General features: G+C 45.0%; 1 protein-coding gene across 5 annotated transcripts in view; it reads right to left on the bottom strand.

The window, feature by feature from the left end:
- The window catches only part of FAM78B (family with sequence similarity 78 member B), an 81,855-nt gene that overhangs the window by 40,455 nt on the left and 25,253 nt on the right, over positions 1-16,147 (bottom strand). The window contains exon 1 of one of the 5 annotated variants that reach the window (XM_075616790.1): positions 9,135-9,193. The exons of the other annotated variants lie outside the window; for them this stretch is intronic. Coding sequence (XP_075472905.1) covers positions 9,135-9,175 — 41 coding nt within the window. The 5' untranslated portion in view covers positions 9,176-9,193. Of the gene's footprint in view, positions 1-9,134; positions 9,194-16,147 lie in introns of those variants that run through there. 5 annotated transcript variants of the gene reach the window in all.

Below are 16,147 nucleotides of genomic sequence, written 5' to 3'. Positions count from 1 at the left end.
ACACACACACACTGACTGACACACACACACTTACTGACGCGCGCGCGCGCACACCCCCACACCCACACACTTACTGAATGACTGACTGACTGCCGCACGCACACACTGACTGACTGAGGCACACACACACGCACACACTGACTGTGTGTGTGTGTGCGTCAGTCAGTCTGTGTGTGTGTTTGTGTTTCTGCGTCAGACTCACTGACGCGCGCGCACACACACTGACTGACTGACGCACACACAATGACTGACGCACACACACTGCATGAAGCTGTAAAGGAGGGAGGGGGGGAACTGGATTGATGTGAATGGGGGACAAACAGAGAGAGGGGGAGGGGTGAGGAGAGAGAGAGGAGCGGGAACATTACATCCCGGGCAACGCCGGGTCTCTCAGCTAGTATAAAATAAACGTAAAGAGAGGGTGCATACCATTCAATGATGGATACAAAAAAAGGAACAACAGGACAGTCACTCTTATACTCCCAGAAAGTGAATATATATATCATTTACGTGAATCACTATCCGTATTTGAAGTGTGTGTGTATATAAATATATATATACATACAAATGAGCATACAGTAATATTTCCATTTGCTATTTGCCTTGCTATGGAGGGTTTTTGTCACTTTTTTACTCACATAACTTCACATATACATACATATATAATATATATATATATATATATATATATATATATATATATATATATATATATATATATATATATATATATATATATATGCAGTGGAAGTGTATTGTGTGTATTTACCTACACACTCACTCCACATTTCAGTAACATACATATACATCTAAATAATATTCACATATACACGTTTGCTATAAATGGAATTATTACAATTTTTACATTATATACACGTGCAATGAATGGAATAAACACTGTAATAAGTTTGAAATCGCCTATCCGAGCTGCTATGCATGGCTGATCCCTTTTCTCCAGCTTCCTTGAATGTACTACTGTATGAGGAAGATCATGTGACCAGATGCTAGTGCACGTTTAGAGAGAGGGAGGGCAGTGCTGACAAAGGGGTGTGCCTGGGTTTGTGACAGGCCATGAAGGGGCAGTGCCTAAGCAAATGCTTGTTAAAATAGAATACAAGAAAATTGGTCTTTCAAAGTTGTTTTTTTAAAAACCGAAAATGCTAAAAGTATTTTTTCTTACTACAGAACTGATTTATTAAAAAAAACACACATGCAGGATATAGACTGAACTGCAGCTTTAAGCTGAATAAACAATTTGAGTGTCTGTATAGAGTTGCTGTAGTGTGCTATATATAAGACGGATGACCTCTATAAAGTAATATGAAAAGCCTATGTATCAGCATTAGCTTAGAGCAGGGTGCGCAAAGATTTTGGCGTGCGCCCCCCTGCCTGGGAGCCCCAGTGTTCGCGCCCCCTCGGTTAGAACCTGGCGTCAAATGACGTCGCGGGTCACGTGACGTCACGTGACCCTGCAGTGTAATTTGACCCGTGTTGTCATGGCGACACGTCACGTCACATGACCCCACAGCGTCCTTTGACACCACGTTGCTATGGTGACGCGTCGCCGAAGACCCGGCTGGCAGCAGGTAAGGGACGTTACAGAGGCCTCACGCCAACCCCGGCATTTCATTTAAATGCCTTGGGGAAGAGCGCAGGGGCCTCTGTAACCACCGCGCCCCCCTAGCAAATCTTGCGGCCCCCCAGTTTGTGCACCGCTGGCTTAGGCCTCGGACATGGTGACAACAAGAGCGCTGAGCAGTCCCGACGCTCATGCTCTCCTGCTCAAGCAGGAGATTTTTCGTGTCCCTGCATGAGCGTCAGCGAGCACGCTCGTGTGCCGGGTGGGAGGCGGGCGGGAGGCGGGGCTAGCGTGCCACGTCACGGCGCCGACGTCACGGACTGCCATTGGCCTTTAGTGGTCACGTGACCAGCCCTGCGCTTCCCTTAGCGGGAAAAATTAAATTGGGCTGTTGGCTGAAATTCCAGACGCCTCCGCACTCCTGCGGAAGTGTGCGGAAGCGCCGTCTAAAGCCGTGCTGATAGGGATGATGTTTCCCCTCAGCGCAGCTCAGCACGGTCTTTTTGACCATGGCCATAGGCCCTGGCCTATTCTTCTATGCACAATACTGCTGCTTAGGTATAAAACACAGCAGGACACAGTTATACAGTAGCTATAAGGCAGCGCACAAGGTCTTAGCTACAAAAGAGCAACACATATTGCTATTGTGATCATTCTTAGTGTTCTCTAAATAGAAATTATATGTAGCATACACACCGCCATACAACCAGGTCACGATGTTGTTCCGGATGCCGGCCGCCTCCCACTACCGACGCGGCGTCACTAAAAATCCCTACACACGTTTCGCGTACTAAGCGTACACTTAGTCAGGGGAGGAGTCTTTTGTCTATATTGTTATATCCCTCTGCACCCTAGTCTTCTTCTCATACCAATTCTAGAGCGGTTCTGGGTTTGAGCAGGTAGTCACCTCTAGTGGCAAACTCTTTGGGGTTCAATCATTTTTTTAAGCAGTGGTTACCCCTTATTTTGTACCATCATGGAAACCAGGGGGTCCCCGGAGCTGAACAGACTTTGATAAATGACACTTCTTAAAACATTTTTAGAAGATTGAACTTTTAAATTAACCGCAAACATTTTATTTGAGATACCCAGAGGAAATCAAATATTCAGCTGTTCCCTTTTTAAGTCATTTAATGAGGCAAAGCAAATTCATTGCTTCCTTAGCAGGGTTGCCACCACTCTGGGTTTGACCCGGAGACTACAGGTTACACTAACCAATCTCCGGGCTGCGGGTTTAGCTTTCAAATCTCTGGGCACGGTGCACAAACTGGGGGGCAACGGTGGGAGAAGATGAAGCAGCACATGCAGAGCGGCGCAGGGCGGCAGTCAGAGGACTTGAACGGTGGGAGCAAAGCAGGGCGGCAGAGGAGGACGGCCAGGGATGAGCACGCCCTGGCGGTCCGACCCAAAAGTCTTCACTGACTTCTCGGGCGGCATCTCCCCCGGAATCGTACATTCAAAATGGCTCTGCGATGTCAAATGGTGTAGCGTTGCCATGATGATGTGACATCACGGTGACATAAATGGGATGCCCAGCGGGACCACTTTGCCCTAACAATGTGACACCTCAAGGCGTCACGTCAAGTGACGTCTGGTTGTCATGGCAACTCGACGCCATTTGCCGTCGCGGAGCCATGTCGACGGGACCATGCAGGGGGTGATGCTGCCGGATAAATGCCACCGCCGGAGAAGGAAAATTAAATATATAAAAAAAAAAACTTAAAAACAAAAAAAAGTGGCAACTTAGTGGCAATAAGTGTTCCTTAGCGCGAGAGTTTCAGGCGGGGGGTGTATTTAAATTAGATGCCGGGGATCGTGCAAGGCCTCTGTAACTTTATTTACCTTAACTTTCCAGTGACGCGTCACCATGGCAACCTGCGGGGTCACGTGATGTCGCGGCGTGGCGCGAGCAGGGGGTGAGAGGGGGTGAGAGCAGGCAGGGGGGGGGGGGCGCAGGGAGAAGAGTTTGCGCACCCCAGCCTTAGAGGAAAAAAACAGCAACCCTGAAATATGTTGAATACCTGATTGATACAATTTCAATTAAAAAAGAATTACCTGATGTGTATTTTTTAATTACAACTAGTAATAGTACATATAAGTGATTCGTGTAATATTATTTATCATAGCTATACTGTGCAAGTAATACATTTTGGTAAAAATTTTTGGAACATACCATGAACATCAGTACGCCAAGCGTTGTCCAGTTCTGTGCGCCCCCCCAAAATATTTTTTTTTTCATACGGATTGTGCAAATGGAGAAATGTCAGGTTAGTACATAGGCCAGGGGGTGGGCAACTCCAATCCTCAAGGGCCACCCACAGGTAGGTTTTCAGGATATCCCTGCTTCAGCACAGGTGGCTCAATCAGTGGCTCAGTCTTCGGTCTTGGACACTTGATATATAGGCCCCAAAGAGTATTTTTTTTCAGCTACATAAATCAGATTTCCCCTTTAACTCAATGACAGGAGTTAATGTGGCATTTATTTATTGTGGTAACGTCTGCCTAATTGGCACATAGACATGAAGGAGGATCCCCGGCTCATCCCGGGATCTTCTGCAAGTAAAGGTTCCGTGTCACGGAGCCAATATAGTTGTGTCTCTCTACTCTATTGGCCTGCCTGATGCAGGACTTTTAAATCTGGAGCTGGAATTAATGGGGTTTAGCTCCCGAGACCCACTGTTGCTACCGAATAACCCCCCACCCTCCCCAAAAAAACACGTAGGCGGGAAAGCACCTTTAAGCCTATGCTAATGAGATGTAACAGCTGTTGTTTTTGCACATAATTAGTGTAACCCCAGTCCTAAGGGGTTACAAGCAAGTTAGTGTATGCTGGGCCTCACCCTGTGTTGCCATAGGGATCCTGACGTCACAATGGGGTACCTAGGATAGGAGGAAGGTTCTAGAGGTTCAGGTTTCAGGAGGACAAGAGGAGAGGAGCCTCAGGGAGAGTAGATAGGTATGTTTTCATAAAGTAATAGAACAGAACAGACCCCCCTTATTTATTATGTTGTAGATAGGGACAGTGGCCTTTAAGTTATTATCTCAGAAGATTGCTAGTGGAATCCAGCAGGTCCCAGAGAGGGGACAGCAACACACCACAGAGGGCCTCAGACAGAGGGTAACCGGGTGTCAGAGGATCGGCTCTACTGGCAGATCCATACCACTATTCGGTTCAGCCTGTATGGAAGTGGTAGTTCCCAGACAGGGCAGTATAATCTTCACCTGCAGAGGACCGGCCAGGTTCCCAACAAGGGCCCATCTTAAATTGGGTATAAAAGAAGTTACGGCGAAAAACAAGGTGGCTGGGTCCAATACCACTAAAGCAACTAAGCAGATATACCTCCCTCTGAGTGTTAAGAGCGGGCCCTGAAGGAAGCACAGTATTCATGAATAACAATGAGAAAATAGTATAACGTTGTGTGTGTGTGTGTGTGTGTGTGTGTGTGTGTCCGTCAGTGCCTGGGAGATGAATAAAGACTAATGTTGTACTACAAACGTTCCTGGTGCCCATTATTTTCACTTCATCACCCATCCGCCTGAATACAGCACCTTGTCAAGGTAACTATGCTGAGTAGCCAAATATTGTACACTGATGTAATCTCCCTAGAAGCCGGGCAGGGAGGGTTACATTAGCTTGGTGGATATGCGTTAACCTGAGGGAAAATAACACCCTTTACTGTTTTAGGTAACAGGACATTATGACACACACGAGTTAACAGAGTTCTGTGGATCTGGCCCTATGACAGCTAACACTGGTTTCACCCACTTCACTGGCAATGTTCTTACCACTAAGCTACTCCTTCAGCCCAATGTTCAAAAACTGGATTGTAAGTACTTTTGCTACTATTTTATATGTGATGTAGAGCATTGTTTATCAGCAATACACCATGATTCATTTCCCCATTGGGATCTGTCCTGTTGGGCTGACGGGTGTAATGAGTTGGGGTAGACAGGTTAGTATTAACTCTCATTATACTGTAGTTTTCTTCCATCATTTTGTGCTGTATTGGACAGGCTGGCTGGGACTAGATGGATGGAAGAGGCCCCAGCTTTAGTAACTGCAGCAGAAACTGAATCTGGCAGCTATATTTAACTCGGACGGACTTGTAATTCCCCTGCAGGGTTTCCCCTTTAGGACATTACAGGCCATGTTACAGTATTGCAGTCTGGTAAGAGTGTCTGGCTTTTCACAGGTGCTAGGTGCCTGGAAGGGGGAGGATTAGTAGGATTTTAGACCCGTGGCTTAATCTAAAATGATTAGGATGTTTCAAATGTTTTGCATTATTTGAATTATAGACACAGTAAAAAAGGGTTATGTGAAATACGTCCTATTTATTCTTCCTGCTATTATTATGGTTTATTTAGATATGGGTCAACTCTCCCTATAAACTTGGGAGACTGATATACTTTCATACTGTATTAAGTGTATGGTTCTTCTAATAGAAGTTCCCTCCTACCAATCTCAATGCAAGATGAGGTGATCTCCCTCATTTCCCCCAAATCACCCCTAACAGCAGCTTTCACATGTCAGCATCTATCTGTCTTCACAAGGAGCAATCATACTGTACAGCTCAATACAAATGACTGGAGGGAATATATGTTTTCCTCGCTAGCGAGTAATCCATAGCGCTTCGTGATAAGAGAACCATGTCACCACACACGGCTACAGCTTAGAATGTTGGACTAATCAGGAAAACATATTTTACCGGTGGTTCTTAACATTAAATCAGTAGTACATTTTGATCACTTTAACCCTTTGAGGCTAATGGGGGGACGGGGACGGGAGACACGGCACCTGCATGCCAAAGCCCCTGTAGCCCATCGCGATCATTTGATCGCTCCACGGTACACCACTGATAACGCAAATTTCCATACCTCTTCCGTTCAGATCATGTGCAGCGATCCTCCTCAATGCACAAGCAAAACGCCCATGGTGTAGCTACGATATCATGGAGCCCTCGGTGTGCAAGACCTCAATACGTGGTAACTACGTTATGGGGCAATCAAAGGGTTAAACAAGATTGGGTTGTCTTGCCTTAGCAGAGGAGACAGAAGGTGCCCTATTCTAGATGTTATTTTGTATACACTTTTGGTTCAAGGGGCATTCACTCTCAGGGCCGAAGGGAATTACCGGCAGTGGTATGTTCATAAAAGTCGCACTCCAAGATCCAAAATCAGTGAGTGCTGAATTTAATCAGGGAGACTCTGATTATGGTAAAAATCAGTGAGACTGACTCCAAACCAGAGACTTGCAAAAAATCAGTGAGAGTTGACATGGCTACAGGCATCCTCGGTTATCCAACGGAATCCGTTCTGGAAGTAGCGTTGGATAGTGAAACCGTTGTAAAGTGAGTCCCATGTTAATCAGTGTCGGTGAGCGCTGGATAATGCATTCCGGCGTCGAAAAATGGCCCTATGGGTTGCATTGTAAAGCGTTGGATATGCCATTCGTTGTAAAGTGAAACGTTGGATAACGAGGGCTACCTGTATATGTCCAGAAGGTAAATGTCGGGGATTGACAATTAAAAAATCAGACTAGTATATTTTCGATTCATTTTTTGTAACTTTTAACACCTCCCTGGTAAGCAAATTATTTGAAGTGTTTTTACAATCTTTGCCTAATCTCTTCCACGACGAGGATTGTTTCTAAACTCCTGTATATATTGAAAACGTGTTAAACCGCACAATGTCTTTGGTTGTTTTGTGTAATCTAATTATTCTCTTATCATTAGCCATTGCTAGGGAAGTTGATGAATCAGTTGTTTTGCCCTTTTCACTGGATAGATAACAATAGTTTCATTAAATCAGAGCTTATAGTGTGACATTACCTAAAACAAGACTATACATTATTTCCCCTGATGTTAACGCGTATCCACAAAGTTAATTATATGCAAAAACAATGGCGTTCTACATCTCATTAGCATAGGCTTAATGTCAGGTAATAGTTGCGCAACATTGCGTTAGCTTCCAGTAATGGGGCTTTCAGTATGTCTGGGCGTTACTCCCACCCGCCTCCTTTTTTGCTATTTTTCATGGTCTGGATGGGAGTAACGACAAGTTTAGATATGATATAACTAACGTAATGTTATGTCCCTACTTTATCCTTAATGGACATTAGTGGCTTTGCGCTATAAAGGGGGAACTCTTCTCTTGCATCTCATTTAAGCAGCAGTCCAAGCTGCCATTTCCCCCCCCCCCCCCTTTAATATATGTGTGACAGTAGGGGGTAGCCGGCCTTCATAATAAAGGTGAAGCCCGGCTGGTTACCCCTAAAACCGTATGTATTGGGCTATGTGGGCAAGCCCTTAGGGCCAGTAATGTATAACATCTGTGTCCCCTGTAAATCATGTTTCTCTAGCCACCTCTCTGCAAGCTCCTAAATTGGGTCCAATGTGTGTGGTTGGATCCCTTAGGGTTAAGAGCTGCAGTACCAGGACTTTGGGAACATGAGTTTCAGGGTAGATATTCGGGGGGAATCTAGAGTTAACATAGACATAACATGTTGCTGCTCGATTCTACCGGTAGTACTGTAATTGTACCCGACAAGCAGGCTTGCTCTGCGGTTATGCGCCTGTGGATAAAGATGGTGTACTATCATGGTAGAATAACCCCAAGTATGAAAAACCCGGGATTTTGGGACGAGGGAGTAAAGGGTGGAACAAGGGATAGAATTGGGATAAAGTATTGTGGACCGGAGTTACCGGTAGTAGGGTAATTCTACCCGACAAGCAGGGTACACCGAGTCGTGCCGGTGTCCCAATATTTCCCGGAAATACTCAATTTTCATTCCTCAGCTCTGATAGCCTGATTCCCACTGTACAATATGTTGTACTGTGTTATAAAGTGTTTTTTTGTATTCATATCTCTGAAGGCAGCCCCGGTAATTTCATTAGTCAAGGTGCCAGCAGAGAGATGGTGGATCAAAGGAGGAATAGAGCAGAGAACAGGGGCAACCCGCGAGGGGACGCTTTGTTCTTCCAGACTCTATGGAGTCTTCCCACCGGGAGATTTGGGGCTGGCCGGAGGGAGCCGTTGCAGACTCCAAGTCCTGCAGCACGATTCCCATAGGCAGCTTTTAAATCTGCCGCTTCCCAGCCCCTCTGTCATAAAGTGGCGGTCCTGGGCACTGAAGCCGGTTCCCCTCATCCCATTGGTGCAGATGGGTGAGCCCCCATCTGTGATTGGCTGGCAGCCCTCTCCATGTTAAAGATAGGGCTTGCTGGCTATGTAAGGAGACCGGCCGGTGCAGGGAGAGCGAGATGGAGAGAGGCAATGCAAGTCTGAGAGAGAGAGAGACAATCTCCGGGAGTGATCGCGCTGGCGGGCTTTTCAAAAGTGTTTCTGTGTGAAAGGGCTAGAAAGACAATGGGAAAAAGCAGGCACCAACAATTCAGGAACAAAAAAATGAAAGAATATCCAAAAGAGCGTGTGCCCATTAAAAATAAATTATTTAATGGATTCTTGCAAAAGTAACAGCAACATTACGGGGTACAGAGCCCCCCACCAACGCGTTTCGAGCATAAGCTCTTTTTCAAGGTGACTTAAAAGTACTCACCCAGCCGTTTTTATAGTCCTCAGAAGCGTGCTGTAATTCATCAGCCGTTCACTTCCTGAAACTTTCAAGAACGACGCCGGCGTGATGACGTCAGCACGCGACGTGAGGAATGCAAAAAACATACAAAATATGTCAACTTTATTAACAACATGAACAACAAACATATACAATGCTAGAAATAGCAATAGGAGTACCTGGTGCGTCTTCCTAAAGTAGAGAATCAATCAAATAGAAAAAAACAATGCAGTTTAAAAAGAAATATCATAAAATAAACTATGAATATTCCTACTAAAAACAAGAAATGACATACCAAACAAACGGATAGACTAGATAGTAATAATATAAGTGCATGTAAATACATACAATATGTATATTAATGTTGTCAGAAAAATGCACATAAAAAAGGAACGTCATTATCCATTTGAAAAAAGAAAAAATAGTATAGTGTGATGAACTTGGAAGTGACTACATTAAGGTCCATATTAGGAATAGTTGAAGATGAAATAATCAAAGTATTTTATCCTATTAGATAACATTTAAATGATATTAACTAATCAAAATTGTTATAAGAATAATAGACCATAATGAAGGATGATTACCTATGAAACAGTAATGAGTTCATTCATAAAACCTAATAACAATAGCAATAACATCAGTTTGACTCATAAATGCAAATATAGACAATGTGTAAAAAATGTGTAAAAAATGGGCAAAGAAGAATTTTATCCTTTTTGGCTTGAAGAAAAAATGTATGTGCATTCAACACTATCATATTCATAACCATAACTCACAAATTAATTAATTTATAAATTAATGTAGAAATGGTGCCAAGTCCCAGTCAGAGTTTAGGCCAGAGGGAATCTTTGTTTTTAACGTAAAAATCCAATACAGTCCACGCTTGTCTAGGAGTTCTGCTCTGTTGCCACCTCTGACCGGACTTGGCACATGCTCTATCCCCGTATAGGTGAAAGTGTCAATACTACCCATTTTACAATTAGTAAAGTGTTGTGACACCGGATGCATTTTTGCATTCCTCACGTCGCGTGCTGACGTCATCACGCCGGCGTCGTTCTTGAAAGTTTCAGGAAGTGAACGGCTGATGAATTACAGCACGCTTCTGAGGACTATAAAAACGGCTGGGTGAGTACTTTTAAGTCACCTTGAAAAAGAGCTTACGCTCGAAATGCGTTGGTGGGGGGCTTTGTACCCCGTAATGTTGCTGTTACTTTTGCAAGAATCCATTAAATAATTTATTTTTAATGGGCACACGCTCTTTTGGATATTCTTTCATTTTTTTGTTCCTGAATTGTTGGTGCCTGCTTTTTCCCATTGTCTTTCTTGTCAGCATATTGAAAAAACGGAAGCACATCCCCTACTGTGGATGAAGTTTGAACAATCTGGATGATACATTCCACTCAGAGTGAGTTATTTATATCACTTGGACATTCTCCATTCCGATACATTATGTTGGGTCACTTTATTGTGAGGTCCCTTACTACAGTGCTTGTGGGGACCCTAGTCCACTAGTCGGTTTATTATGGAGTTGTGATTGTTCTGAATACCTTGGGATATATTTCTTGTTCCTCCACTGGGGAGTACACATTTGCAGGATTCTTCAATCAAGTGTATTTTAAACCAGTAGGCTATTTTTAGAGCACCACACACCTGTCTTCTTTTTGTGTGAAAGGGCTAAACACCGGAAGAAAAGCACTGGACAAGCCCGACCAGCGGAGCAAGCTAAAATTTGACGGAGGCACAGCAGAGCGGGAGATTCAAAAGTGCTTTGTGCTAGATAGCACTGAGAGAAGCACTGAGAAGCCTGGGACAAGAGGCGGACAGGGTAAGCCTAAAGTACCTAAAGCAGGTGCCCTGCACTAGTTGAGGCTAGAAAATTCCCCCCAGACCTCCAATTGGTATGTATTCCCTTGTTTTGTGCATTATTTGTATGTCTGCGGTCTCACCATATACAGTAAAGCCCATTTTTTTTTAACAATGTTGTCCTGCCTAGTGAATTGATCCCAGAAGGTATAAAGGTATTAAAAGTACTGATCCCCGTGACAATGTGCATCAATACAATCCACACAATGATAAGTAATTAGCTAAGTTGCCGATCAATCCGTACTGTGATTGATCGGCGAAGATTCGGCTCGGGGGTTTCACTAAATGGCTGTCAGTGCAGCAGAAGCGGACCAAAGATGCAAAGTTCTGTGGGGAAGATCATGTGACCAGGCAGTCACTAGATACAATTAGTGCACTGTTAGGCTGGGTCCATAGATGGACAAGCAGCGCTGAGGCTTGCGGACGCTCCGCGCTGAGCCCCTGCATCCTCAATGAGGATGCCTTGAGAGGGGGCTCACGCGAGCGTCCGCAGGCGTGCTCAGGCTTTGGAGTTTTCAGCCGAGTGACAAGCTGTTTTTCAGCGCGCTGTCGGCTGAAAACATCCAATCAGCCTTAAGCAGCGTCAACGTCACGGCGCCGTGACATTGACGTCAGTGCGTCGCGGGCAATTGGCCCAGCGACGTCACTGCCCCGCCTCCAACCACCTCCCCCGGCTCCCTTCGCACGCTGGCTCGCCTGCAAGTCCGTGCAATCGCGCTGACTGAAGCAGGCGAGCCTCAGCGTTAGCGCGCCTCCGCTCTCCCCACCCCTCTATGGCCCGGGCCTTAGAGAGAGGGCAGGGCTCAAAAAGGGCTGTGTCAGAGCCTGTTTCAGAAGCGGAAGGGAATGTGACTTTGTAAATGGTTGCTATAGAAACAAAAAATGCTTGTTACATTCTAATACCAAATGTAATTCCGAGTTATTTTTTTTCTTTTTCTTAAATGCTTCAAGTATTTTCTCATAGTAAAGAACTGATTTATGTTAAAAAAACAAAAACAAAAAAACCCCACACCTGTAGGATATTGCTTGGTCTGCAGCTTTAACACTAGCGGACGTTATATGCTCTTTCCAGGAGAAAACATGACTTGTTGTTACATTGTAAGCTTTTGAAGATATGGGGTAAGGCAGTGTTTCTCAACAGGGAATCCGGGGTACCCTGAGGTGCCGTGGGAGCAGTGGCGGATTTTCCTTTAAGCCCGATAGGGGGGCAGCAAATGTGCTCTTCCCATATACAGAGGCTCCGCTCTCTTCCCCCCTGAGTGCCGGGACTCTGTAACGGTCTCGTACCTTCTACTTCGCGCTGCCCTCTTCCTTCTGTAGAATCACGGCATCAACTGACCTGCGCTGTCACATGGCGTCACGTTGTCATGAAACGCATCATCACGTGACGTTGCGGCATTATTTGACGCCAAGCTGCAGCAGAAGGGGGAGAGTGGCACTGCAGCAGGAGGAGGCCCAGGCAGCAAAAAGGTGCACCTATGGGCGGCACAGTTTTAAATCCGCTACTGCGTGGGAGTATCAAAAGGCTGCTGCAGGATTCCCCTGTTCTCCCAGACCAAAGCCAAAGGGCTGCTAGGGGGATTGGGCAGTTTCCTCGATCCTGATCTAGTGCTGCTGAGTTATGCAGCCAGCCAGGAGGAGGTGTCAGAAGGTTGCCCAGTTCTGGCTTGGGGCAAGGCCAAGCAGCCTGAGGAAACAGCATGGACAAGAGAGAGCTGTGAGAGGAGGAAACAGCATGGACAAGAGAGAGCTGTGAGAGGAGGAAACCGCATGGACAAGAGAGAGCTGTGAGAGGAGGAAACAGCATGGACAAGAGAGAGCTGTGAGGGGAGGAAACAGCATGGACAAGAGAGAGCTGTGAGAGGAGGAAAAAGCATGGACAAGAGAGCTGTGAGAGGAGGAAACAGCATGGACAAGAGAGAGCTGTGAGAGGAGGAAACAGCATGGACAAGAGAGAGCTGTGAGAGGAGGAAACAGCATGGACAAGAGAGAGCTGTGAGAGGAGGAAACAGCATGGACAAGAGAGAGCTGTGAGGGGAGGAAACAGCATGGACAAGAGAGAGCTGTGAGAGGAGGAAAAAGCATGGACAAGAGAGCTGTGAGAGGAGGAAACAGCATGGACAAGAGAGCTGTGAGAGGAGGAAACAGCATGGACAAGAGAGAGCTGTGATAGGAGGAAACAGCATGGACAAGAGAGAGCTGTGAGAGATAGTGGTGATTGGTGTGTGTGTCCTTTTTGTGTAACTGTGTCTGTCTGTATGCGTGTGTGTGTCTGTGTGTGTGTGTAGCTGCCTGCCCTGTGGTGTGTTTCTTTCTGTTATGTTCTGTGACTGCCTGTGTACAGTATATACAATATTTCTGTACCCTATTGTGTGTGTATTAGTTTAGGTTCTAATAATTGTAGGGGTACCTCAGCAACTGTGCATTATAAATAAGGGTGCCTTGAGATCAAACAAGGTTGAGAATTACTGGGTTAAATCTCAATGTGACGCTAAGTATGGTTAATGTCACATTATGTCCCTTAAAGAGGCAATCCAAGCAGGTGATTGTTTTTTTTGCAAATGTTTCATTAAAAAACAAATGTAGGATTGAAGCGGGGTGCTCTCCGGAGCTGAACCTCATTGATTTCAGCTCTGGGGGCCGCCTGCTTCCGGAGATACTTACCTCTGAGAGGGGCCAGTAGCCGCTCCGCTCGACTAGCAGGGATCACGCAATGGCCGCTTTTCAAAGCTCCGTGACGTCTTCAGCTCCGGCTTCCTATTGGCCCATGTGACGCAGGAACTTTAAACTTGCATGAGATGCCGGCACCCTCTTTAGGGGTAAGTATCTCTGAAGCAGGGGGTCCCCGGAGCAGAAATGAATGGTGTCCAGCTCCAAAAAAAAAAAAACATGCCTCAATCCTATGTTCAAAAAATTGAAAATGAATCGCCCGTCTGGATTTTCTCCTTTAACAGAGCTGTGTGGATCTGGTCCTTAGAAGTAAGATCATCCTATTTTACAATGTATTATTGTGTACAGTCTCATTGTCATGTAAAACCTTCCTACGTCACGTTAAGGTAAAATGACCTTATGAAAACTCCACTCCTCATATTTGGCTATCCGTGAAATTATACTTAATGAATTGCAGTGAACTTCTACAAAAGCACTTAATTATGAGTGAATGGTATATGCAAACCTCTGGATATATTAGGCATTGATACCTGAGTTTATTAAACCTGTGTGTTGGCATACAAAGGCTTTGGGTCACCGATCATTTTTATACCAAATGACAATTTTTATTTGTTTGTTACTTTGGCCGAGAGTGACATTTGGCCGATTGCAAGTTGTTTAGCCCAGTGCTTTTCAGCTTGTTTATTTCTGTCGTTTCACAACCCCTAATAATGGTAACGTGGACAAAATGATTTCTACAGCTCACAACGGTTATGTCAACTGCAACCTCATTTGGCAGGTCTATAAAGGAAGATCCATCTTCTAAACCTGGAAAAATTGTGCAATGCAGAAACTGCGGGTCCTAAACTTTACCATTTCATAGCGGTGAGATCCAGGAAGGAGAGTTTATAGCCCTTTGGAGCTACTGTTTACATTTATTTTAAAACCTTGGTGTTCATGCAGGGTAAATTTATTACATTTGTAACATTTGCTACAGGCAAAAATATTTGTGTTTAGTGCTGAGCATATAATTTCTCTTTTTAGTATCTTTATACATAACACTATCAGACTTTGCAAGGCAGATGGAGAATACCCTGGTGATCCACAACACATTTACCTCTGCAGTTCTATACATAATTCAAAGCTAATGGTGATCAGATGTTGAGACATCAAAAGCCTCCTACACCTGTCAACTCGCTCCACATATTTCTTGTCCAGTGTTCATTGGTAACTCTTATCCAGTGGCATTCTGGGTATGTGAAGTGCTGTTCGCCATACTTCAAAAAGCATAATTAAAAGTTGCCTTTGTGTATTGCTTGTTACTTCCTGGTTGGAAAATGCGGAAGTAGCTGTAGTTACACTTTCAGATGTTCCCTGAGAATTCTGTGCTCAATATCAATGTATAATTCCTATGTAGATCCAGCCCCACCCCATCTGCTGACCGTATACTCCAGCCCTTCACACATGTAAACATTCCCTATTATCGAATGCCTGCAAAGTAGCCTAACAACCTTTCTGATATCCTCTTCATCATTAACAAACTAATTAGATGACATCATACGTCCTCCGAGCACCACCAGTCCCACTCTCCCCAGTGATCTTTGTGTCCTTCCCATTTCCACCTCTTCGTTTGTAAGATCACAGTAGCAAGGCCCTACTGACCTATTGTGTTATCTTGCATTAATTGATGTTGACACATTATAAATAAATGACAATCAGATTAAGAATTGTTTGGTTCGTAGCTAGATATGTGCCCCTCAGAGTGTAGGTCTCTCCTGCACTGAATGGGCTGAACATACGACTTGAATGAGCGGTAGCAATTCAGAATCACCTACTCCTGGCCTGCCTGCAAAGACTTCTGGGTGGATTTCAGTAGGTCTCCCTGACACCGCAGGCTGAATCAGTGCCTCACCATAATGAGCACTGGATTGTGTTGGGCAATCAATGCCGACTTCCCTCCTAATCTGACCCCAAAGGGGACACGGCAATGACTGGGGAAACACATCACACAGGCAGCATGACAATTACACTGAGTGCAGCTGAGGACACGACGCACACTGTACGAATAGAAATACTGACCTGCCCCTCCTAATTACACTCCCTATTCCTCTCCAGCAACTGAACTCCCTCTCCCACATTGATAGTTTCCTATCGCCTTCCATCTCTACCCCTCTCCTCCTTCTTTCATTTGAGTGTATCTCTGATTCTCCAAAAGAGCATGATTTATTGAGATAGAGAAGGGGGGCTTGCATGAGAAGTAGGGCAATTTGCTGGACGTACTGTATGTCAACAGCAATTTACTCATGGTATTTCCATCCTACAAGGGCGGATTATTCTGCAAATGTTGACATCCCCCACCATGAAAGTCAATTAGTTGCTGCCAGGGACCAATAACAGTTTGTGTTGCAACGTAGAGCTCCACGTTTTCTAAGCTGTTAGAAAAGCTTCCGGTGCCAGAAGACAACTTATGACCCTATCATTCTCGT

Source organism: Ascaphus truei, chromosome 10 (assembly GCF_040206685.1).
Source record: "Ascaphus truei isolate aAscTru1 chromosome 10, aAscTru1.hap1, whole genome shotgun sequence".
Taxonomy (NCBI): domain Eukaryota; kingdom Metazoa; phylum Chordata; class Amphibia; order Anura; family Ascaphidae; genus Ascaphus; species Ascaphus truei.
This window is presented reverse-complemented; position numbering and strand designations above follow the sequence as displayed.